The sequence below is a fragment of the Zootoca vivipara genome, chromosome 11, assembly GCF_965207765.1.
Source record: "Zootoca vivipara chromosome 11, rZooViv2.hap1.1, whole genome shotgun sequence".
NCBI classification, from domain to species: domain Eukaryota; kingdom Metazoa; phylum Chordata; class Lepidosauria; order Squamata; family Lacertidae; genus Zootoca; species Zootoca vivipara.
In genome coordinates, this window is record NC_142594.1 from 3,580,344 (window position 1) to 3,606,861 (window position 26,518).

Sequence of the window (26,518 nt, forward strand, 5' to 3'; positions counted from 1 at the left end):
AAAGATTAAAGAATTAAGGTATAGTTAAAGTAATAATTAGAATTTATATAAGATTTAGAGTTTACTACGGAGGACATGTATAGAACCGCAGAAGGAGGTGGAATGAGGAAGTCAATAGATTGGAAATAAGGGAAATAGTTAGAATTTTTGTTTTTGCATTTTTTTATTCTTTCTTTTTTGTATTCTTTTTGTATTCTTGTTTTTTCTTTTTTATGTTTTGTAAATTTCTTTGTGTGTTTTGTATTTTTGTATGTTTTGTTGTTTGAGAAAATCTTTAATAAATACATAATAATAATAAAATAAATTTATTGTACCCTCATGCTGTTTGTTCTCTTCTTTTCCAGTAACATTGCAAAGACTTTCTGGCACCTAACAATGGCATGCAACCACCCTCTAATTACGTTCTTGTAATGCCAAGCTGTGCCTTTATTTAATAATTACCAACCCTGCAAATAACAGTTTTGTAGTACAATGTCTACCAAAGGACTAAAGTAGCATCTGTCTTAGTAGCAAATTAAAGTGTTGTGGCTGAAATATAACGAAATTAGCATTTCAAGTGCAAACCATTAAATCAGGCATCCCCAAACTTCGGCCCTCCAGATGTTTTGGACTACAATTCCCATCTTCCCCGACCACTGGTCCTGTTAGCTAGGGATCATGGGAGTTGTACCGGTAGGCCAAAACATCTGGAGGGCCGCAGTTTGGGGATGCCTGCATTAAATGATTATTTGGACAAGGAGGATATATCAAATAATACATGTTACTCATCTAAGTTCTAGCAGCCCAACCTATAACCTGGTGGCAAGCCCCTGGCTTGATGGATTCAGCTTTCTGCTTCCCCCAAGACTGTAGCCACCTCTTCTTACATTCTCCCCCCCCAACCCCCTCCCCATTCTTTATTCTCTGTATCTTAGGGTAGGACCCAAACCAATGGCTTTAAGTTACAAGAAAGGAGTTTCCGATTAAACAACTTTCTGACAATAAGAGACATTAGACAGTGGAAGGGTCTACCTCAGAAGGTTGTGGCCCCTCTTTCATTGGAGGTTTATAAGCAGAAACTGGGTGGGCATCTGCCATGTATGATCTTGTTAAGGTTCCTGCATTGCAGGGGGTTGGACTAGATCACCCTCAGGGTCCATTCCAACTCTACAATTCTACGATTTTATGATTCCATGATTCTTAGATTCACATACTCTTTCACTCTAATTTCCTCTCAATATTTTACGCCTTTTCTATTTTTATGCACCCTTTTCTTCTGATGGACATTGCTTGAAGGAGGACTTAACGTGAGCCAAGGCTTCCCAGAGCACAGCTTCAGAATTTCATTGACTATCACAGCTCAGGCAGAAGGTGCACAGTGTGGTGCTTTCTTTCCCCTTCCTCTGTAAGTCATCGCAAGGAGCATCCACTTCCTAGGGGAGGTTCCCGAGTCAGAAGCTATGACTTCTGGTAAGCTTAAACCCTGCACCTTTTCAATTAGGCACTTGTAGACGATGGGGACACAGAAGTGGCAGGGTGCGTGTGGAGATTACATTGTACCTGTGAGAAAAGGCTCTCTTCAAACAGTTACATCCTCTCTGTTTCTCCAAGCTTTTATAAAATGTCTGCACCTGTCTGCACCCTGGCTAAATTTGTGCATTTGCTCCAAGGGCAGAGCAGCTTTATTTCATTTTTCAAAAAAGCTAATGGCTTACCTCTCCTTGCCAGATGGGATTGACCGTGTTACACATGATCTTGGATCTCTTCTCCTGTCCATGGTGAGGGAGAGCTGGGAAGATGCTGTGCTTTCCAGGCTGGATTGAAATCTTTAGGTAAGGGTCTGGATTGAAGAACATGCCTTTCTTCAGGCCAAAAGCTTGAAAATCTGCAGAAAGTTGAGTGGGATCCACTTCAATCATTAATAATTTTTAGCTTCCCCCCTTTGTAACCGCTTTGAAACATCTGATCTAATTTTAAATCTTGTGAACTGTATTCTCTGCCACCATGACACTCAAAGCAACAGACATAACCAGTGAGGCAAGTCCCAGTGATTGCCATGGGAAATGTACACACTATACATTTAAAGCCCATTTCTCTCATCCCCAAGAATCATGGGAACTGTAGTTTGCCCCTCATAGAGTGACCATGGCCAACATCCTTAACAAACTACAGTTCTCAGTATTCTTGGGGGTAGGTATGTGCTTCAAATGCATGGTGTACCGGTATATGCATCCTTAGCTGCATGAAAATAGTTTAAAGACTGTTGCTAAAGCCTGTAGCTGCATTGTGATGGACAAAGGCCTTCTTATGGGCCAAGAAACACGGGGAGGGTAAGAGGCATTAAGAAACTGGCCAGAGAGTTACAAGGATGAATAAAATCATGCAAGGAACATGGAAGAGATTTAGATCCAGTGTTTCTAGAGCCCGTTGGGCTCTGCAAATCTTCTTGCTCTGCCAGCTCACACAGTAAACAATCAGAATGTGCTAAATGTCAGTTTGCTATCTGTTCAGGGGATCAATACACCACCAAGGAGTTTCCAGGCAAGCACTTTCCATTCCTATTTGTAATTCACTGCTAGCAGAATTTCCCAAGAAAATATGGAGATATTTTCATTTCATCATAATGGCTCTGAAAAATGTGTTCACCAAGGCTACTGACTTCTAGAAGGCCTAATGTTTTTGTTAAAAATGAGTTCAGCAGCACACTCTGGTTTTCCCAAGGCATTTCTTGGGTGCACGTGAATTGAAGGAAAACCAAGAGAGCAGTTAACAGCCTCTGTATATATATTTTTAAGTCAAACCTAATGATGAATGATATTAATACACCATATACCATGCATCATTTCTGATTGCTCATAAATCACTGCCCTCCCCACAACAAGTGGCACATATCAATCTGTTTAAAAATGTCAGGCAATTTCTCAGAAACAGATCAGTGGAGCACGGAACAAACAGAAAGCAAAGCAAGCACATTTTTCTGTACATTTTCTCAGTCATTCAAAAAACTAGAATGAAGTCCATAACAAAATGACGGAGTGGGCCATTTTGTGGAAGTAAAGCCATTAACAGCAGTGGAGTTTGGAGGCATCGCTTGGAGGCAACCATATTTGTCTGGGAGATAACAAAAACGCTTCCATAATACAACTAGTTGCACATAACAGAATTGGGGCAGTGGCAGACACAGGATAATTGAGGCAAAGCAATATTTGAAGAAAGCCAGTACAGTGAAGGGGGTTACATTTGGATGCAAAGATGACCTTTGGAGAAGCCATAATGCTTACTGGATGATCATTTGCAAATCATGATTTCTCTGCACAATCCAGAGGACAACATAAGCTAAGACAGATAGTAAGGCGCCCTGAACCTATCAGGTACCATTCTGAATCAAGGGAGTTTAGTTATCGCTAGAAGAATGAAGAAATCGCTAGAAGGTAGGAGGCAAAAAAGATCTGAAGATCACAACACTGGAAAGAGAATGTGGGAGAATAAGGATGGAGGATGTTGGCAAGGCAGGGTCTTTGAAAATGATCTCAAATAATAAATAGGTTCACATGGGAGTGAGGAGTTCTTCAGTTGTTAAGAGTGTTATACGTTAAAAGTGAATTGTATCTGGAAAGAGAAGTTATCGGAAAATCTTTAAAACTGGCATGACACATTCTGATCAAAGAGTCACAGTCAAAAGTCTGGCTGCCATATTCTGAACCTACTGTGAATGGTGTTACAATCATGGTGTTACCAGGTAACTGTGGCATTCAGTCATACCACCACGTGACAACATATCTTGCATTCTGTGCCTTTATCAAAATCTTAAGTTAGAGGCTATCCAGTTCAGTAAAATATGCCTCTGAGTGCAGGAAAACACAGCAATATGTTTCTTCGGGGTACATAGAAAGGTACAGTGGAGGTGTAGAAAGATGTTTGAGGGGACTGCAGTAAAATATGATAAAAGTTTTTAGTACAATATGGCATGGGATACAGGAAAGTATGGCACTGTGGCAAAACATGGTGGGGTATTTTTCCAAATCAATCATGTGCCATACAGAATCTCTGCTGCCCCCAGAAAAGGGATAAGAAAATGCAACAGAAGAATTTAAAGTAATATGATTTCACTTTTGCTAACAAGAGGCTCACAAGAAAGCCAGAGGAAGTCTACAGTGAAGCCACGGGTGAAAAAGCACAAGAAATTAACTTAGGAGGGCGGTTGATTGAAAAAAAAAAGCCAAGGTCACAAGAAAAAGAGGAGAAAATATTAATTATTAACACATTGCTAGCAGGGATAAATTGTTAATTGTCTTCAAAGAGAATGCAAAAGAAGAGAAGAGTAGTTAATTAATGTTCTGGTGGGCTTTGTATGCATAAACCAATGACAGCCAGTTCAGTACAGTGGAAATAATGCTAGGCTTAGAGCTGGGAGACTCAGGCTGAAGAACCCTCTCAGGTACAAAGCTCGCTGGGTGATCTTCACTCTTTCAGCCCAGTAGTTATCAAACTGTCTTCCAGGAACACTGGAGTTCCTTAATAAGACAGTCAGGAATGGCAGGTAAGCTTCCTTGAAAGATCACTTATCCCTCACCTCAGTTCAGCTGTATAGGAGTGCTGTGTATATGCTGGGGTGCATATTCAATTCATACAAGATTACAGTGTTACTATACAGAACATGCTCCATGTTTCTTGGAAGGCAAGTTGATGGCATAGAAGTTCAAAAAACCCACTGTTTTAGCCTAGCTTACCCAAAATATTTACTGTGGCCATAAAGGAGCAGATCCATATACATTACCCTGAACTTCTTGGTGGGAGGGTAGGGTGCACATGTAATAAACAAACAAACAAAATCAAACTTAGAGTTGCTGGAAAAGTCAAGGTGGTGGATATTATACAACATGACTTCTCTGAGCTCCATAAACTGATCACAGGATAAAATGACATTTCAGGCTTAGTTAACTGCTCTAATAATTCCTCTCTGCTATTACAAAATCATTTAAGGAGCTGCCACATAGCCACCAATAACCCGAAGCCACCTTTAAACTCTGTGTTAAAAATAGATTTTTCTTAAACCTAACCTATTAGCCGGAGAAAGGAATGTTAGATTATCATAGATGCTAGCTACAGATCGTGGTCTGTTGGATTCTCATAAGCAAATTCTTTTATGATTTGTTCTTATAACTTTCTAGGCATAGAAGACTGGATAGATGGATCTAGTTTAGATTAGACTGAGGAGAGTCAATAAAATGACTGTCAAGATCAAGAACCGACAGGAGCTAGCAACTGGTAATGAAATCTACTAATGATGAAAAGTCAGTTGCAGATCAGTTGCACGAGGTACCTGAGAGTCCCAGGTTTGATAGTATGTATGTGCTATTTGTGCCTCTTCCTAGCTCCTTCAAGTAGCATGATGTACTAGTTAACAGGAAGAGGCTAGCCCATAGCTGAACAGGTGTCATGGAAAACACAGCAGCATTCACCTTTCCAGACCTCAGTAATGGACAGCTATTCCGATCTTGAATAAAAGACATAAAGCTGTGAAATTTTGAGGTTTGAAAGTTTTGCAGTAATTGTGATTTCTTTAAAATTCCAAAATATTGTTGAAATGTTCATGACTTTGATTTCATCAATGAATTTTAAAATTGGATCAACATGGAGACTTGGGAAATGGGAGACTGGCTTCAAATGTCCCCTTAGCCATGAAGCTCCCTGGAAGGCCTGGGGCAACTTGCCATTTCTCACCCTAAACTACCTCAGAGCGATGTTGCAATGATAACATGGGGCAAGCCTCTCTGTGTTGCCTGGCCTCATCTCATCGAAGGAAGGGCAGGGTAGAAACATGATAAACACATTCTATACAAAAGTGTATCAGAGCAAGGCATACCTGACAATGAAAAACTGATCAGTCTTCTGCTTCCCTGGCCCTGGACTGAATCTTCATTGGTGATGCTTTTAAAAATCTGCTGGAAGGAGAAAAATAGCAAGAGAGCTGGCATTAATATTTTTGCTTTTCTTTTTAAAACAACAATGCTACCTAATAACTACATTATTCCTATGGTTGCAATCAGGAACAAACCAATGACAAGCGCTCATTAGGCATCTATTGATCAAAACACTTCTTTTGACAAGTTAATGCTTTACCAGTAAAGGGGAAATAGAGGCTACTGGAGAACATCATCTCAGAGAAGGGGAAGACGAAGCAACGGATTACCGTAATCTTTTAAGTGCCCATAAAAAGAGCATTCTCTTATCCTACTGTTTGTAAACAGCACTTATTATCGGGGGGGGGGGGGGGGAGATAAGGCATTTGCCAGAATACAGTTGCTCATTGTTCGTTTTGGAAGTAACTGTTTGTGCTAACAAATGGAAATATGGGTTCCTGTTGTTGGTTCGCATCTGTCTGTCTCAGGAGGCAATGGAGGAGTGTGCCATTGTCACACAGCGTCTGCTGGGGCTGTAGAGACCAATAAGGGAGAGACATGTTTTGTTGCATCTTGGACAGAGGAAGGTGTCTGGTGCTGCTCCTGCAGATGCACCATGTCATTTTCTCTCTCTGTTCTCCTCCTAGCAGTCATTCCTTCTCTGGTCACTGCTATGGATGCACAACCTGACTGTCTGTCTCCATGCTCTATGGTCGTCTGCAAGGGATTCCCGCATGGCAGGGTTGATTTTGATGCTGCCAAGAGTTTTTCTTTTCTTTTCAACTATGTTGTGCCTTTATCCTGCATTTTTATCTTGTGAACTGCCCCAAGATCTTCAGGTGGAGGGCAGTATATAAATTTATAATGATGATGATGATGATGATGATGATGATGATGTCACATTTGCAGACATCGCTGTAGCACAGAATTGGTCAGGTGCCTGAAATCAGCTCACTGTAGTGCATGTCCTTGGGAATCCTGCCATCTTCCATTATACAGACATGACTATTCCCAGTGTAAACATGCTGGGAATATGGGCTTGGGAGAGCACATCTTTGTTTGAGACTCTGTCCTGCCATGTGATGCCCAAAACTTCCTGATGCAGCGCATGTGCAAGGCGTTGAGATGTCACTCCTGGTAGCTGTAAGTTGCCCATGACTCACATCCATAAAGCAGTGTGTTCAACATGCAAGCCTGGTATATTGGATGTTAGGATCACATTCTCCAATACTCTTTTGGAGAGATGAGTGATTGCCATAGCTGCCTTGCCAATATGCTTGTCCAGCATTGTCCAGTGTTGATGGAGAGGTTTCTGGTTACGGTGGAACCCAGGTAGACAAAATCATCTACCACCTCAAGTGTTTGGTCACTAATACCGGTACTGATATGTGGTGTCCTGACAACATCATATGAAATACCTTTGCGTGTACAACATCATAGAGCTGCACTTTCAGAGCTGTTTTTGAAAAAAGATGAAACCAGCAAGTTTGGCTGGGAAAAGATGGAATCCAATCCCCTCTGCTCCTGAGTAGTGGCATTTTAGCTCTTTGAAAAGGGGCGCATGCATAGAGACTTGTTTGATCAGCAAGGGGAAGGTGCCTGCAGAGTGCCACTAGCCATTCAGAAATATTTACCCAGACTCCCTCTGTTACCAGTGGTACCTCTCTGTGCCCACCAGTAATGATGTAGGGACCTTTTCATTCACCACTCAAATCATGGCAGCAAAGCACAATCTCAAGCCCAACACAAGTTCAACAACTTCAACAGTCTCCAAGTTGCCATGTACCTAGCAATCCTGGCTAGGTACATCAGAGTGAGGTTAGCATAGCAAACTTCTCACTAATCATAGCAAACTGCTTTGCTTGATTCACATTAAGTTAGATCTTTTGCTGCCCCTTTAGTAGAGCTGCTTGTATGAGCAAGTTCCTTCCCGAAAATATCCAGCAAAGCACAATCAAGCCCAAAAAATAATAATCAGCATTTTAAAAAAGTTGACCAGATGTTCCTTTGAAATAGTTTCTAGGTAGTGAACAACTTGAAACAAGGAGAAATGTAAGGTACTACACTTGGGCAAAACAATGAAAGGCACAAATACAGGATGGGTGACACCTGGCTTGAGAGCAGTACATGTGAAAAGGACCTAGGAGTCTTGGTAGACCACAAACTTTACATGAGTCAGCAGTGTGATGCAGCAGCTTAAAAAGCCAATGCAATTCTGGGCTGCATCAATAGGAGTATAGCATCTAGATCTAGGGAAGTAATAGTACCACTGTATTCTGCTCTGGTCAGACCTCACCTGGAGTACTGTGTCCTGTTCTGGGCACCACAGTTCAAGAAGGATACTGACAAGCTGGAACGTGTCCAGAAGAGGGCAACCAAAATGGTCAAAGGCCTGGAAACGATGCCTTATGAGGAACGGCTTAGGGAGCTGGGTATGTTTAGCCTGGAGAAGAGAAGGTTAAGGGGTGATATGATAGCCATGTTCAAATATATGAAAGGATGTCATATGGAGGAGGGAGAAAGATTGTTTTCTACTGCTCCAGAGAAGCGGACACGGAGCAATGGATTCAAACTTCAAGAAAGAAGATTTCACCTAAACATTAGGAAGAACTTCCTGACAGTAAGAGCTGTTCGGCAGTTAAATTTGCTACCAAGGAGTGTGATGGAGTCTCCTTCTTTGGAGGTCTTTAAGCAGAGGCTTGACAGCCATATGTCAAGAATGCTTTGATGGTGTTTCCTGCTTGGCAGGGGGTTGGACTGGATGGCCCTTGTGGTCTCTTCCAACTCTATGATTCTATGATTCTATGATCTGAATCTGAATAAAGTTGTGGCCAATTTGAATCCCATAGCGCATTGTCTTGCGTCATTATTCCACTCAGGGGGTCGCCTGGGGTTTGGGTGACTCTGCCTATCCACACAATGCAACTTCCCTAAAACAGTAGCATACTCCTGTAGGGCAGGGGAATAGATTTGGCATTTCCCCCTAAAGGGTATGTAGCTTTTATACAACACTCCTTTTAAAAAAATTCTGTGCCTCAATGGAAAATCCAAGTACATGAAGAACAGATTATGCAGATGCATGCAGGTAAACAGCTGGAGGGAGGAAATACCCCAGGGAGAAAAAAACCCATATTGTTGCTAGACATTTGAACTTGTAAAATGGCTGTTGAGTGATGAGGTCATTACGCCGTAACCTAGAAAATGAAATCCTATTCAGATAATGGGCCTTCTAAGGCTGCAGGAAATGTACATTGGGGAGGATGAACAGCCCTTCTCTTACTTCCTCATTTTAGCCCAAGAAGTGAGCTCACCTGTTTCTCAGCCCTTTAAAAGCCTTGTGACAATCAATCCCGTACCCTTATCATTTAGTAAGTCATTCGTCTTGCCTTGATTTTCTCCCCAGCCATTCAAGTAGAACCATATTAAGATTTGTGGTGCTTTTGCAACTGACCGGTGCCGTCTAAACAAGGGAATTTGTTACCTGATGTGTGTAATGAGCTCAGAAGAGCCACTGAAGCATGGAAGTTTATGAATGTACTTTGCAATCACATTATCTCTATATAATTTGTTAGATCACAGTGTTATTATGTACAAGCTATTAGTGCTTCTATTATATGGTCATAACAGGAGACGTGATCTGGGCAGTACAACGGCTAAGAGATATCATGTGTGCATCAAAGCCATTAACAAACAAATGGCCTTTATAATGATATTCTCTATGCTCATAGGAACAAGTATACACAAACACACACACACACACACCAGTTTCTTCTTTGTTATCTGCTTTGCATATTCCATTCCAAGTGCCACAGTTTTTGAGAGCACTTATGTATGCAGTTGAGATGTCATATTGAAATAAAAACTAACTCTCTGAGCTGGTATAAACCAATGTAGAACCTTGGTTGAACCTAGCAAAATCTGCATTCATCATAACAAACTGTTTATGATTTTTTTAAAAAAACCAATGATCCTGATTTAACCAGAATGTTTAGATGTAACATTACATATTTGAAAAGGAAGTGATCTTATTTCAGAGGGGGTAGGGCGTCCCTTCCTCACCACCCACTGCCTTCCTGCAGTGTGATTTCTGTGCCCCAGGTTCATTCAGCTGTGAGTGGCACTAAAATAATGCGGTGGAGGAGCTCCCAGTGTGAACAGAATCCACTGCATGAGACCTGATCAAACAGAGTCCTGATCCATGTGATTCTTTGCTCTTAAAAGCAAACACTTTGTTCCTCTTTGAAAGGTGTTGCAACCTCATAGCTAGAACTGAAAGCAAAGGAGGGGGGCTTAAAGACAAAGTCAAAAGCCAACACAAAGTTACTTGATGAGCACTGTAAAGAAGCAAGCATAACTTACAGGAGCTGCATTATTCTTCACTGTCACACTGGGGGTTGTTGCACGCAGTGCCCCACTCACTCCATGGTAGTACTTGAAGCAGATCTTTGTTTCAGCTAAAAGAAAAAGTCATATTGGATTAACAACAAGTAGCTATTGGTCTTCATCTATTAGGTATCATAGGGCAGAAAATTTCATTCTGAGATTGCAGTGCTTCTCCTTGCCACAAATTGAGAGAGCTCTTCTGAACCTTGTGCAATTTTTGCTTAGAAACTAGTGCATGTGACACAGATTGCCAAAAAATGACCATCCCACCAAACAACCACATTATTCTCAGCATCCCTTTATTCCATGAGCTATTGCTTCTCACCAACATTTTCCTTCTTTTTTGTTCATATATTTATCAGCATAATTTGACATCGCACATTCAGGTGTTGAAGATGTAACATCATGGACAAGATAATGTATGCCATCACAGCCAATAGGCTTAAATGGTTGTGTGTTTGTAACTTAGTGGTGAAAGTTAGTTCAAAGTGAGAGGCACTTTTCAATGCAGTTGAGAAAGAACACAAAGATGAAGTAAGAAGTTTAGGCTCAGCCCTATTGAAACAGCAGTCAAACAGTGGCTGTTAAGGTACAGAACTATCAATCCTACTGTGAGCAGGACTTGTACATGTCTATTCTGGAATGCAATCAAGTTGGGTGATCACAGCAGCTGAATTGCAAGCTCAGATTGAATTTTTATTCAGCAATTTTCTCTACAGGAATTTTAACAGCTCAGCAGCAAAACCTTTTACTCATTTGCCATGTATCATAAAAAGCTGATGATATCAAAATAACTGCATCACAAACAATAAAGGGATGAGACTGATCTCTCTAAATTACTGAGTTTTTACTTGCACTCTTTCTACCTGAACAGAGCACCAGGAATTGAATAAAGTTTGTAAATACCCCTCTCTACAGGCTCAAATACATCCCTTTAGGATGCAATCGTACACACTTATCTCAGTCCCAATGAACTCAGTGGGGCTTACTTCTGAGTAGACATTGGTAGGATTCCATTGTTAATTGCTTGTATAACAACCAGATGCCTTGAAGACAAATAATCTAAACTTTTCAATTTCCTGGTGCTGCCTTTAGTAGGCAATATGCTGCTGTATATCAGTAAGGCGTACAATGTAATCTGCTAGTAACAGCAGACATTGTGATTTTCAAATTGTATTCCAAGGAATTTATTGGAAGCTGGTCAGGGAGCTCCTCAATGGAAAGATCAGGAATAGTGGACAAGCTTCCCTGAAAGTCCACCTGTCCTCCACTACTGATCTTCCTCCTGCAATCCACTGCTGCAATGGAGCTTTTCCATGCCAGGTTCCAGGATGCATCCTTAGCCGATTTAGGGTAACTGGGAGGTCCCAAATGAAGAGTGTATGTCCTAAACATGCTCCACAATTTTCTGCAGCATGAAGGGTTCTACCATGGATGCTCAGGAGTGCCTAAGCAATCACATTCATATGAATCTGAACACAGAAAATTTGAAACATGCTGTGTTAAGGCATGCTTAGTTACCCTTTTCTTTTTACCATTTTGATACTGGTTTTAGTTTTCACTTTGAGTTTGGACTTTTAAAAAGCTATCTGCAAGGCAGGAGATTGCTACAAGACCCCAAATTATGTCTGGTTTCTATCTTTTTTGGGAGAGAACTTTGACCTTCTGTTTAAACCCATGATTAAAAATTTATTGATTGTGACCTGGCTGACAATCAGCCAGAGTTGGAAGGATGCTTTGACATATGGTTTATGAAAGCTTTGCACTGCTATTTAGTGTTCCTTCATGATGTACAGGCGGTGACCATTTCATGTGCATTTCATAATAATTCCATGGCTGCCAACATTGGCGCCATTTTCAACTGTGGAAAGGGGTGGAATGGGGTGGGGCAGGCTTATGCACAAAATGACCTGGAACATCATTTATTCTGTTATCATTAGGTTGGGTGCACATATCTCCTCACCAACACCTCCTGAGTAAGTTTAGCACTTGCGGGTTAAGAGAAAAGGTCCCATTATAGATTAGTAATCATTTAAAGAACAGGAAGAATAAATATACAGTTTTGGCAATGGAAGGATGTAACAAATGAATCACTATTGGGAGTCATTTACTTTTAATAAACATATTTATATTCAAGAATACAGAGTATATAAAGAAACAAGAAGTAACTGGTAAACTTCCAATTGTTTCTCCTGTCCTTTTAAACTGTCCTGTGCTTTTTAACTTGTTCATAATTGACTTGCGGTTAGGGCAGAGTAGTGAGGTCACCAAGTTTACGGATGACAAAAGTGGTAAGAGTAAACAAAGATCTCTGCAAACTTTGTTAATGTATGGGCATGATGTGGTTAATGTGTAAATTAGTAAAATTAGTAAAAAGTGATACACATTGGAGCAGGTAAGCCTGACTTCACACAAATGCTTATGGAGTCTGAACTGGTGAACTGGGATCATGGGGTCATGGTGATGACAACGTTGACCCAGTGCATGGCAGAAATCCCATGTTACAGGTCATCAGTAAAAGGTTTGACAATGACCCTGCCAGCATCACAGTGTTCTTATACAAATCTATGGTGAGATCTCACTTGGAATACTTGGATCTCACTTGTACAGTTCAAGTTGCCATGTCACAAAAAGGATACAGACGTACAGTCGTACCCTCTGGATACGTAAACTTCGGGATGAAAACGCAGCAAACCTGGAAGTACTTTTCCAGGTTTCTCCGTGTGCGCATGCACAGAAGCGCTAAACCATGTCACGTGCATGCGCAGAAGCGGTCCTCCGGTTGCGAATTCCTCGGGGGGCAGCCGGACCTCCGGAACGGATCCCGCTCACAATAATAATAATAATAATAATAATAATAATTTATTATTTATACCCCGCCCATCTGGAGGTACCACTGTATTGTAGAGCTAAAAAAAGGTTCAGAAAAGGACAACAAAAATTTTCATGGGGCTGGACAGCTCGTAAGTGAGGAACAGTTTTTAGTTTAGAAAAAGGGAGGGCAACATGACTACACATAGACCTGCTGAAGTTCTCTCTGTGCCCAAAGAGTATACAGCAGGCATCCCCAAACTGCGGCCCTCCAGATGTTTTGGCCTACAACTCCCATGATCCCTGGCTAACAGGACCAGTGGTCGGGGAAGATGGGAATTGTAGTCCAAAACATCTGGAGGGCCGAAGTTTGGGGATACCTGGTATACAGTATCTCCTAACACTCCTGCCTGGCGTGCTATGGTCCATGGGGTCACGAAGAGTCGGACACGACTAAACGACTAAACAACAACAATCTCCTAACAAAGCTAATATTAATTTAGCCCTGCGGATTCATTTTTGACTTAAAAAGTAAATGTTGCCCAAATATACACTTTATAGCATGACTCTATTCACATTTACTAGGAAGCAAGTGCACTTAGGATTTCAACCTTATCCTAAAGGTCCTGCATGAGGCTGCTTTTCTAGATTTTGTCAAGAGAGCCAGGTTAATCCAACATAATAAAGCGTTCATGACAAACATGGAAGACCTCTCTTCAAATAAGTGATTTCAAGTTCAAAGATGTGTATAGCTAAAACAGCAACTGTCTTTTCACTGTGGCAAATTTCTTTTGAAACCAAAGGGACCTTCAAAAAGCATTTTGAGATCTAGCAGATGACTCTGCTGTAAAATCAAACTACCAAAGTAAAAAGTCCTGCAGGCACACATAAGCCCTTGAGGAAACCTCAGGAAGCTCTTTGGATCCTGGCCACTGTGAGGTAGGATTTTGCTAATCCTCCCTCTTGCCCTTCTACTGTGAGAATGAATAACTTTAGGGCCTAGATCCAAAGAGCCACCTTAGGCAAGCCCAAAAGCTTGTGGGGGCCACATACTGTATATTATAGTCTTTGAAGTATAGGCTCTTGCACTAGACTTCAGAAATAGAAATCCAGCTCCCATCAGGCATGAATAACAAGTGGCATAATTTTTTTATCCTGGCATAATACTGTACAGTGCTAATGAGGAGCTACAGAAATAACAAATAAAGTGTACACATTTGAAGAGAAATTTGAATATTGACAAAAAGATAAGACTTATAAAGAAAGTGTGTAAACATCTTCTGCTCAAACAAGCAGCCAGAAAATCCAGACAAAACTCAAAAGAGAGGCTTCAGATAGGTAAAATAAACAAAACACAAGCCTACATGAAATTTCACAGAAGATGGTCATATTCCTGCTTTACTGGGGATTGAACTAGATGACCCTGCAGTTCTATAATTCTACTCTTATAAAACAGTAGGGGTTTGATTTAAGGCTGGAACAAGAGAATCTGCTAAGTTATCCTGTGATAATGCATGCACTAAATTAATCAAGTTAATTAAACTGCAAATTAATATGCAGTTAAAAACATTGTTGGATAGAAACTTCTGGAATGCAAGTAAGGACTAATGTATGTTTGTGTTCATTTTGAGTGCCCTATTTATAGGACCCAAATAAAGGTTGGCTACTATAAGGGTTTGGACAAAGGAATCCATACCTGAATCTAGACACAGCAAGTGTGTTCTCTGGCTCAGGTTCCCTAAGCCTGAGCAGGAACCTGAAGAAGAGGAAGCAGAAATTACTGCTCTGCTAGCCAAGCAAAACTCAGGACGAGGGTTCTAGTATTTCATATCAGGCTTGGCCAATCAAGTGGCTTCAAACTGCCAAACACTCACACTTGTCAATTCTCCTTTGTGTGCCACATTATGGTGGCTCAACAAGCTTGACCCCAGCCTCCAAACCCCAGAGTAGCTTAATTCCTTGCAGGAAAATTTATGGCTGCCGTTTTTCTCTTGGCAGTAACGAGTTCACTAGATCAGGTAACCAAGGTCATTTTCTTTTTTCCATTAGTGCTGACAGAAGTTGTGTTAGCAAATCCATCCAGCTCCCTTGAGATGATGTAATGTCAAAGCACTTGTGTGCATATCAGTTATCATGCCAGCCCAACAATTTCTAAAATATCAAGAGGATATCAGGTCATTTTACAACCTGCAATGCATTTAGTATTGCAAAAAAAAATTATAAGGAAATAAGAAGGGAATCTGTGTGTGAAAGAAGTTTTGTTGGCACTTTAATACTGCTTTCCCTGGGATGTTTCAGCTTCATATCTTAGGCTCACTGCAAAACGGCCTTTTTCTTTTCTTTTCTTTTTACTACTGAAACGTATTGTACATGGATGGTGGCACAATGACGACCCATTCCTGTGCAAATCTGAATACCTTCCTTTTTGCCAGTGTTGTTCTTTGCTAGATATAATAATAATAATAATAATAATAATAATAATAATAATAATAATAATAATAATATATTTATACCCCGCCCATCTGGCTGGGCTTCCCCAGCCACTCTGGGCGGCTTCCAACAAAACACAAAAATACAGAAATCCATCAAACATTAAAAGCTTCCCTAAACAGGGCTACCTTAAGATGCCTTCTAACGGTCTGGTAATTGTTGTTCTCTTTGACCTCTGGTGGGAGGGCATTCCACAGGGTGGGTGCCACTACCGAGAAGGCCCTCTGCCTGGTTCCCTGTAACTTAGCTTCTCGTAGCGAGGGAACCGCCAGAAGGCCCTCAGCGCTGGACCTCAGTGTCCGGGCAGAACGATGGGGGAGGAGACGCTCCTTCAGGTATACTGGACCAAGGCCGTTTTTAGGGCTTTATAGGTCAGCACCAACACTTTGAATTGTGCTCGGAAATGTGTTGTTGTTGTTGTTTAGTCGTTTAGTCGTGTCCGACTCTTCGTGACCCCATGGACCATAGCACGCCAGGCACTCCTGTCTTGCACTGCCTCCCGCAGTTTGGTCAAACTCATGTTCGTAGCTTCGAGAACACTGTCCAACCATCTTGTCCTCTGATGTCCCCTTCTCCTAGTGCCCTCAATCTTTCCCAACATCAGGGTCTTTTCCAAGGATTCTTCTCTTCTCATGAGGTGGCCAAAGTATTGGAGCCTCAGCTTCACGATCTGTCCTTCCAGGGAGCACTCAGGGCTGATTTCCTTAAGAATGGATAGGTTTGATCTTCTTGCAGTCCATGGGACTCTCAAGAGTCTCCTCCAGCACCATAATTCAAAAGCATCAATTCTTCGGCGATCAGCCTTCTTTATGGTCCAGCTCTCACTTCCATACATCACTACTGGGAAAACCATAGCTTTAACTATACGGACCTTTGTCGGCAAGGTGATGTCTCTGCTTTTTAAGATGCTGTCTAGGTTTGTCATTGCTTTTCTCCCAAGAAGCAGGCGTCTTTTAATTTTGTGACTGCTGTCACCATCTGCAGTGATCAAGGAGCCCAAGAAGGTAAAATCTCTCACTGCCTCCATTTCTTCCCCTTCTATTTGCCAGGAGGTGATGGGACCAGTGGCCATGATCTTGGTTTTTTTGATGTTGAGCTTCAGACCATATTTTGCGCTCTCCTCTTTCACCCTCATTAAAAGGTTCTTTAATTCCTCCTCGCTTTCTGCCATCAAGGTTGTGTCATCTACATATCTGAGGTTGTTGATATTTCTTCCGGCAATCTTAATTCCGGTTTGGGATTCATCTAGTCCAGCCATTCGCATGATGAATTCTGCATATAAGTTAAATAAGCAGGGAGCCAATGTAGGTCTTTCAAAACCGGTGTTATATGGTCTTGGCAGCTGCTCCCAGTCACCAGTCTAGCTGCCACATTCTGGATTAATTGTAGTTTCCGGGTCACCTTCAAAGGTAGCCCCACGTAAAGCGCATTGCAGTAGTCCAAGCGAGAGATAACTAGAGCATGCACCACTCTGGCGAGACAGTCCGTGGGCAGGTAGGGACTCAGCCTGCGTACCAGATGTACCAGATATAAGCAAAATAGGAAGTCCATATGTGGACACAATGGCTGATCTCTAGCTACAATATGTAAAATAATTCACTGGGGATCTTCTTCCATGGCACTAGGTAAAAAATTCCCACATTCAGGTATAATTAATTCCTAGAACTATTCATATACAGTGGTACCTTGGTTCTCAAACTTAATCTGTTCCGGAAGGCCATTCCAAAACCAAAGCATTCCAAAACCAAGGAACACTTTCCCATAGAAAGTAATGCAAAATGGATTAATCCGTTCCAGACTTTTAAAAACGACCCCAAAAACAATTTAACATGAATTTTACTCTCTAATGAGACCATTGATCCAAAAAATGAAAGCAATAATCAATGTACTATATTATAAAATAAATAAGACAGTATTGTAGATGATGAAAATTAAAATTATTGTTTTTTCTTACTTGCTCTGATGATAGTCATTGTTTGGAGGGAGGACTTTTTTTCCATTTCCGCAGTCACACAATCAATCAATCAATCAATCAATCAGTCAGTCAGTTGGACTGGGTTCCACACAGTCACAAAAACAAATTAACTGAAAAAGCCTCAAAAACAAAAGTGCCAAATACAGTGGTACTTTGGTTCTCAAACTTAATCCGTTCTGGAAGTCCATTTGACTGGTACTTGGAATGGCTTCTGATTGGTGCAGGTGCCCCGGAAACAATAGCCGACAGCCACATTACGATGTGTTTGGCTTCGAAAAATGTTTGAAAGCTGGAACACTTACTTCTGGGTTTTCAGCGTTTGGGAACCAAGGCTTTTGAGAACCAAGGTACCACTTTACATGTCACTATCTCATTTTATTTTTAGCTCTCTTCTTCAAGATAAATATCCTTTCACTCAGAATTTCACTTGCTCTTTATAATCCTTTCTGTTCTTCAAGGTTAGCTTGGCTTTAGAAGCTTAACTTTCACTAGAAGGGGTGGATTTATTATCTTCGATATAAAAAGCAGCAATGCCAAGATTAAGTCAGTTTCCCATCCTGGATTATCAAATCCTCTCAAACTTCTATTCATGGAACAGCTAAAACTGATTTTATCTGAAAACATACCCCACATATTTCCTGCTGAGTGTTTCCCTACAAATCTGTTAAGGAAGGTTTGAAGAAGAGTGGAGAGTATCAAAATGAGGTTAAAATTTACTTTATGGCATTGTCTACTCAATTACGAAAAAAGTTGATTCATCTATAGCTAAGCATTTACTTGCAAATAATGTAAAGAGGAAATATAAGCACAAAAAGTTGCTTTATAACCAATTTTGTTGAACAAGGAAATTAAGCTACACTTGCATTTATTAGCAAACACTGATTGGTCAAATGGTTTTAAAAAAACTGAAGACAGGAAAACCATTGGGAAGTAATTTGTGTATCTGTGACAGGGAATTAAATTGAAAAGAAAAATCGCTGCATTTTGGCTTGATTACTGCCCAATATAGAGGCTCCATAAATTAAATCAGCACCATACTCAACCTTGTGACAATACAGTATGATCAGATTACTGTTTCCCATTCCTTAATTACAGTGGACACTGACACTGATCACTACTGTGTGATTAAATTACTTCTTTCTTTCCATTTAGCCCTTATCTGATTGCTCATCATTTTCTTAGGATATTTCAGAGCTAAGATTTATTCAGATCTAAAGGACCATGTGTGGAACTCCACCTGGAGTTCACTTCAGTGGCCGGTACCTGTCTCACCAATACTTAAAAACACACATATATGCTGGCTGTTTGCCATAATAATAAACATTCATTCACTCACTCACTCACTCACCCACCTATAATATAGCTTGGAAACCCACATTCTAAGCATATAAACTTTTTCATCATGTATGTTGGAATTGGAAGAAAAAGAGGGTAATATAATAATAATAATAATAATAATAATAATAATAATAATAATAATAATAATAATTTATTTGTACCCCGCCCATCTGGCTGGGTCTCCCCAGCCACCCTGGGTGGCTTCCAACAAAGATTAAAAATACATTAAAATGTCACACATTAAAAACTTCCCTAAACAGAATAAAAAAATTCCTTCAGTAGCACCTTAAAGACCAACTAAGTTTTTCGTGCATGCACACGAAAGCTCATACCAAAATAAAAACTTAGTTGGTCTTTAAGGTGCTACTGAAGGAATTTTTTTATTTTGCTTCGACTCAGACCAACACAGCTACCTACCTGTAACTTCCCTAAACAGGGCTGCCTTCAGATGTCTTTAAAAGAAGCACCTTTAAAAGGGTGCTTTAAAAGAAGTGTATCATAAATCAAATCATTAGCACCAGATAGGTGGAAACCAAGGAAGTGCAGAGTTTTCACCAGTTTTGATTTTAAAGGTTGAAATAAACAGTGCATTTCAGTAGATTAACTTTTTCCTCATTTTAATAAAAATGTGAATATTTCAATGCGGTTTTGCTTCACTGTTTTGTTTGGTTGCTGCTGCTTTGGCACCATTTCTGAAAACATCACACTGGCTGTAACATCTTAATAGGAACTGCAAAATAAATAGAATGATATCCCACAATTCTATATCTGACATGATGATGCCACCAGACATTGGCAATGAAATCATGTTGATCAAAGCAATCAGTTGACTTTGGCTACATAAAGGACATCTGAGGGCAAATGAGCACAGAGCAACCGAAACAAATAAATGAATATTTTTGCAAGAAAGACCCCCCCCAAAAAAACCCTCAATTGACAAGGGAATGAGTTTTTGGTCCTTTCAAATACTGTGTGAAAAACTGGAAATAGTTTCAACTCTGCCCTGGTTCAGACAGAGTTTATGTGCTAAAACACTTTTTAATCCTTACCCCGCAATGGTAAGTAGTACAGGCAGGGGCCCTGAGTTTTGGGGCCTTTGGGCACATTTGCAAACTGGAAAAACTACCATGGACACCACACATACCTAGCAACCAAACACATGGCAACAATATTCTGGCTACAATAGCATGCTTCTCTCAAGCCTAATTTCAATGCTGGGAAAGGATTCTGTGGGCACCAAGGAAGGAAAGCCTCTATGAGCATATGTATACCTGCAGGCACCACACTGGTGACACACGCAGTTTTAAAACAGAGGTCTATTTAAAGTGCATGCAGACAGTCTTAATTTGGCTCCAGGCATAATCTTTTACTCCTGTGTATTGATTCTAGAATGTCTTTTATTCATTAGCATACAATGGTACCTTGGGTTAAGAGCTTACTGTATTTCGTTTCGGAGGTCTGTTCTTAACCTGAAACTGTTCTTAACCTGAAACTGTTCTTAACCTGAGGTACCACATTAGCTAATGGGGCCTCCCGCTGCCGCTGCCATGCGATTTCTGTTCTCATCCTGGAGAGAAGTTCTTAACCCGAGGTACTATTTCTGGGTTAGCGGAGTCTGTAACCTGAAGCATCTGTAGCCTGAAGCGTCTGTAACCCGAGGTGCCACTGTATTGGATAGATTTCTCAGGATAGGTGGGTAGCTTTGGATTTGATGAATCATATCAAAAGCCACATTCACTAAATTCAAGATTATGCAATCTCAGATAATAAAATTTAAACACATACACAAAAATGAGGCCAGCTCTATTAATCACTGAATATTTATCCCACATTCAGAATCAATATGCATGCATTTCTTTTATGTCAACTACACATCTTATGGTATTTTTAGCCTAATATTTCCATGGCAACAAGGAATGCTCCATTTGAGAAGACAGATGTTTCAGAGCTTTGTAGCTGGGGAATTCAAATGAGAGGTCTAAGCAGTTTTTCAGAACTTACTGCATCTTCCAGTTTTTTTAATCATAGAGTCATTTGTTGACTCTTATAGCTTCTGATTAAATCTGATTGCATTGGAGTGGGGGGGGGGAAGCCGCCAATATTATGTTGTTGTTCTTTTGTTCAAATAAATACTCTTGTGGCAATAACAATAATGAATTCTTAGAATTATCTGAATCTAACTTGTGAGAACATAAAAAAATTACTTCAGTAGCACCTTAAAGACCAACTAAGTTTTTATTTTGGTATGAGCTTTCGTGTGCATGCACACTTCTTCAGATACACTTGAAAACTTGGCTCATACCAAAATAAAAACTTAGTTTGTCTTTAAGGTGCCACTGAAGGAATGTTTTTATTTTGCTTCGACTCAGACCAACACGGCTACCTACCTGTAACTAGAGTTGTGAGAACATAAATGTTCTGACTTCCCTATTGAGCATCAGTAGTACAAAATACCTCACCTTAGTTTTGCGAACAATTCACTTGTTTTGGACAATCTCTATCAGGATGCAAAATCAGACTTGTCTCAAGTCATCTCACTTCAGGGTTCTCAAGCACTCAAGGGAAGAGAAAACACTTAGGACATATCCTAGGGTTTGGTAGTAAAATGGCTAAAGTACACATTGGGTTTTTTTCATTTTAGATGCAAAATCGAGAAGAGAATCAAGAGCCTTTAGTTGTTAGCTCAGAAAAGAACTATATTTATATTAATAAATAATATGTAATGCATGAGTTGCTCCTTTCTTTCTGCAAAAACATGCACCCTGTTCTTCATTCTAGTTATAACTGTCTGGTGATAAAATGGTCTCTGTGTAAATGTATATTTATGGTGTCATGCTCTTGGGTTTTGCTTTGTTTTTAAAGAGCAATCAAACTGTTTAATTATCATGCATTTTCAGCATAATATGAAATAAACAGTGGCTTAAGAAAGCAGAAATGCCTCATACTGCAGAGGCAGGAAGGAAAGCAAATGTTAAAAGCAAGTTATGCAACCTCGCACTGCACTGAGCGGTGGAGCTCGGTGGTAGAGCTCACATTTTGCATACTCAGGTTCATTCCCTGACATCTTGAGGTAGGACTGGGAAGTACCCCTGACACAAACTCTGGAGAGCTGCTACCAGTCCATGAAGATAATTACTACCAAGTGATGGTAGACAATGGGTCTCAAACCCTCAGTGACTTAGGGACTTCACCTGCATGTGAAGACAGGCTCAAGTGGATTAAATGGATGGGAACAATAGTGGGTCCAATGCTCAAGAAGGTGGTTTCAGCACGTGCTGTAGAGGGAAGTGAGGAGCAGATGGGGTTCATCAACCTGGAAAGGTAGCCCACCTTGGCAGAAGGAAAATTCTGATCTTAAACCTCTGCTGCCTTGTGGGATATCTTTGGGATAAGAAAAGACTAAGGAGTAAACCCTACACAAATCCTGGCGCCTGGTACGTCTCCTTCTGGCAACTCCTGCAACAAAGCTGGTGCCAAATGTTTTGCTCTGCTTTCCTTTGGACTGCATTAGCAAGGCCAAAAGTGGGGTCTTGTTGTCTGGACAGCTCAGGACCTCCATATGCACTGACCAGGCTTGTGCTCCAGGGAGAACATTTCAGCGTTGCTAATGCAGCAATTTGACTTCACCCCTGGAGGTGCAGTCCATTGTGAGACAGACGGATGCCAATGACAAGATGGACCAATGGTCTCACTTGGTATAAGACAGTGTCCTGTTATCACTTGCTTACTCAACATTTGGTAGCTAGCAGTTGAAAAGGAGGAGTAGACTTACATTTTTATGGACGTTATGCACAGTGAAAATTTGGTATGTAACCTTAGTGCAGTGATGATCCATTAGACAAACCAACACTTGGTACTGGAACTCATCTGCGTTGGTTTGCCCTATGTGAACTGGACTTTGTGTTCTTTGAAATAGCCTGGTTAACCATAGCAGTGCTTTCAAATGGGCCTTAGAAAGCACTGCTAATAACAAGGCCAGTGGAAGTGATGATATTCCAGCTGAACTATTTAAAATTTTAAAAGATGATGCTGTTAAGGTGCTACACCCAATATGCCAGCAAGTTTGGAAAACTCAGCAATGGCCAGAGGATTGGAGAAGATCAGTCTACATCCCAATTCCAAAGAAGGGCAGTGCCAAAGAATGCTCCAACTACCGCACAATTGCGCTCATTTCACACGCTAGCAAGGTTATGCTCAAAATTCTACAAGGCAGGCTTAGGCAGTATGTGGACCGAGAACTCCCAGAAGTGCAAGCTGGATTTCGAAAGGGCAGAGGAACCAGAGACCAAATAGCAAACATGCGCTGGATTATGGAGAAAGCTAGAGAGTTCCAGAAAAACGTCTACTTCTGCTTCATTGACTATGCAAAAGCCTTTGACTGTGTCGACCACAGCAAACTATGGCAAGTTCTTAAAGAAATGGGAGTGCCTGATCACCTCATCTGTCTCCTGAGAAATCTCTATGTGGGACAAGAAGCTACAGTTAGAACTGGATATGGAACAACGGATTGGTTCAAAATTGGGAAAGGAGTACGACAAGGTTGTATATTGTCTCCCTGCTTATTTAACTTATATGCAGAATTCATCATGCGAAAGGCTGGACTAGATGAATCCCAAGCCGGAATTAAGATTGCCGGAAGAAATATCAACAACCTCAGATATGCAGATGACACAACCTTGATGGCAGAAAGCGAGGAGGAATTAAAGAACCTTTTAATGAGGGTGAAAGAGGAGAGCGCAAAATATGGTCTGAAGCTCAACATCAAAAAAACCAAGATCATGGCCACCGGTCCCATCACCTCCTGGCAAATAGAAGGGGAAGAAATGGAGGCAGTGAGAGATTTTACTTTCTTGGGCTCCTTGATCACTGCAGATGGTGACAGCAGTCACGAAATTAAAAGACGCCTGCTTCTTGGGAGAAAAGCAATGACAAACCTAGACAGCATCTTAAAAAGCAGAGACATCACCTTGCCGACAAAGGTCCGTATAGTTAAAGCTATGGTTTTCCCAGTAGTGATGTATGGAAGTGAGAGCTGGACCATAAAGAAGGCTGATCGCAGAAGAATTGATGCTTTTGAATTATGGTGCTGGAGGAGACTCTTGAGAGTCCCATGGACTGCTAGAAGATCAAACCTATCCATTCTTAAGGAAATCAGCCCTGAGTGCTCCCTGGAAGGACAGATCGTGAAGCTGAGGCTCCAGTACTTTGGCCACCTCATGAGAAGAGAAGAATCCTTGGAAAAGACCCTGATGTTGGGAAAGATTGAGGGCACTAGGAGAAGGGGACGACAGAGGACAAGATGGTTGGACAGTGTTCTCGAAGCTACGAACATGAGTTTGACCAAACTGCGGGAGGCAGTGGAAGACAGGAGTGCCTGGCGTGCTATGGTCCATGGGGTCACGAAGAGTCGGACACGACTAAACGACTAAACAACAACAACAACAACAACCATAGCAGCTCTAAAGCTCTAAAGACAGTACTTCCCACAGCTTATTCACATTGTCCAACTATTTCTACAAGTGCTCATTTATTTAGGACATGCCAGGTACGTTTTGCATTTGAGCCTCCCTTCACTTCCCTCTGGTGTTTCTGACTGTTCTGTCAGACTTTTAAAAAAGAATTCTATTACTGACTTCTGGATAGCTTGGAAGTCCTCTGTACACCTCCACCATAGGTTAAAGAGAAACCAACATTATTCAAGACAGTAACCAATTGACCCAAATACATACAAGCCTCTACTGTAATTATCACACTATTGGTTTCCATGAAATGTTGTGTTTTGTTTGTTCCCAGAACATTGCATTTGAAGAGTGTGAGAATAGTGTGGTGACGTTGTACTGGTGTAACTCCTATTAGCACTAATTAGCCAGCAGAAAATAGAACTCTTCCACAGCATATTTTTTCCTCCCACATAGAAATTACCAGCTGGTGGAAAGCTCCATGAGAAACTGAATGAATCAAATTACTGGTTATGTCCTGGCATAAGCAGATGAAAGCTCGCCGTAACCATGGAAGCTGCATCTATTCATTCATTAAACAAGTAACAATCTCTGATCTGGAGATTGTTGATTAGCACCTTCCATCGTAAGTCTGACTCTCCATTGGAATGGGTCGTTGAAATAGGATACTATCTCGTTTGCCTGGATGGAAGATGGGAGAGAGGTGTGTGTATCTGTGGTAACCTCTAACCTTTGTGTGGCTGGGATGCAGCCTACTGTAGGAGTCAATGCCTGTTGCTTTATCCACTTTTACCTCTGCCCCTGCCCACAAATAGCTCATGGGGGAATATGGCCCCAGGGTTGAACAAGTTAGTTTCATATAATTTCATAGCAGATGAAACTATAGTTTCATAGCAAATAAGGTTAATTCCAAGTCTATCTGAAGCCATTGCATAGTTTAAAGTGGGATTTTTGATGGCTATTTTTCAAAAGTGCTTTATGAAATTTCCCAGTTACCCCAAAAGTTTGAATTCAACTGAACATCGTAATGGCATCCAGAGTAAGTAAGTAATTAGGGAAGAGTTTGCAACTGTCAAGGATCCCTTTATTAACCCAGTTTTCATGGTCTTCTAACTCAGTCACAAAGTATGCATGCTCAAACTTTCAAGCCAGCATTTTTTAAGAAAATGCTTTGAAAGCATATATTTTATGTATTCTTAGATGCTGTGAATCTTCATCCCACTCTGCCTAAGTCATGGTTGTACAAAAGAGAGAAGGGATAATTCCAAATTCTTATACTTTCCCATGAGTGGAAGAAATTGAATTACCTTAAAAGAAATATGCAGTTTAAAATTCCCAGCATGCACAGCCCTGGCACTTCAGCTGCCTGCTTCCTGACACCTAGGGAAATGCGACTCATAAGATTATTAAAAGCTCAGCTGAAACCCAGCACAAACTTTCTTATTCTCAAGTCTTTTGTTCTTTGGAAGACAGTGGGCTCAGTTCTCCTGCTTATTTGCATTCCCTTAAATTATCAGTTAACCCAGTATGGAAAATAGTATAATTTGTATAAAATAATTATTTTCAAGTCTCATATGTAAAAGCTGGTGGAATTTTCATTATGGTCTGAATAGATCAGACAGAGTATCACTATTCAATAAGTATCTGATCAATAAATCTCCCCACAGTATAGGAGGGATGGGCAACTCTATTTTGGTTTTATGCAACATTTGCATGTTTTTACCCATAATTCCATTCCACTCCATTCTTGCATTAACATTACTCTTGCAAATTGACATAAATTCTTTCAAAATATGTATTTAAAAGGCACATTCAAGGATGCACACTTTCTTTAATTCCAATGTAATATTCTGAGATGTTACAATAGCCAAAAATTGCCTTGCACCATTCAAATCAGTGCAAAATCCAGTGGATTTCCTAACTATGCATTAATTTGAGAAGAATGCATCATTTTATTCACAAAGCCTGAAATCCTCAAGCATCCCTATTTACAACTCCACACTGCCACATGGATAATCAAGGCCATAATTGCAAGATATGCAAATGTTGCAGGCTTCCTTTATGTTGGGAATTCTGTATTTGACAGTCCTAGTGGAATCCAAGATAGCCACTACTACACTGGAATCCACACTGGGAGCTGGGGCAAGAGGAACCATGAATATGGTTAGAGAAAACAAAGA

At 40.7% G+C, this 26,518-nt stretch overlaps 1 protein-coding gene across 1 annotated transcript in view; it reads right to left on the bottom strand.

The window, feature by feature from the left end:
* HECW1 (HECT, C2 and WW domain containing E3 ubiquitin protein ligase 1) overlaps positions 1–26,518 on the bottom strand; it is a 121,981-nt gene that overhangs the window by 73,107 nt on the left and 22,356 nt on the right. Inside the window, exons 4-6 of the mRNA XM_088653734.1 lie at positions 10,242–10,336; positions 5,846–5,921; positions 1,695–1,864 (exon numbers count right to left, since the gene is read on the bottom strand). Coding sequence (XP_088509860.1) covers positions 1,695–1,864; positions 5,846–5,921; positions 10,242–10,336 — 341 coding nt within the window. The remainder of the gene's footprint in view (positions 1–1,694; positions 1,865–5,845; positions 5,922–10,241; positions 10,337–26,518) is intronic.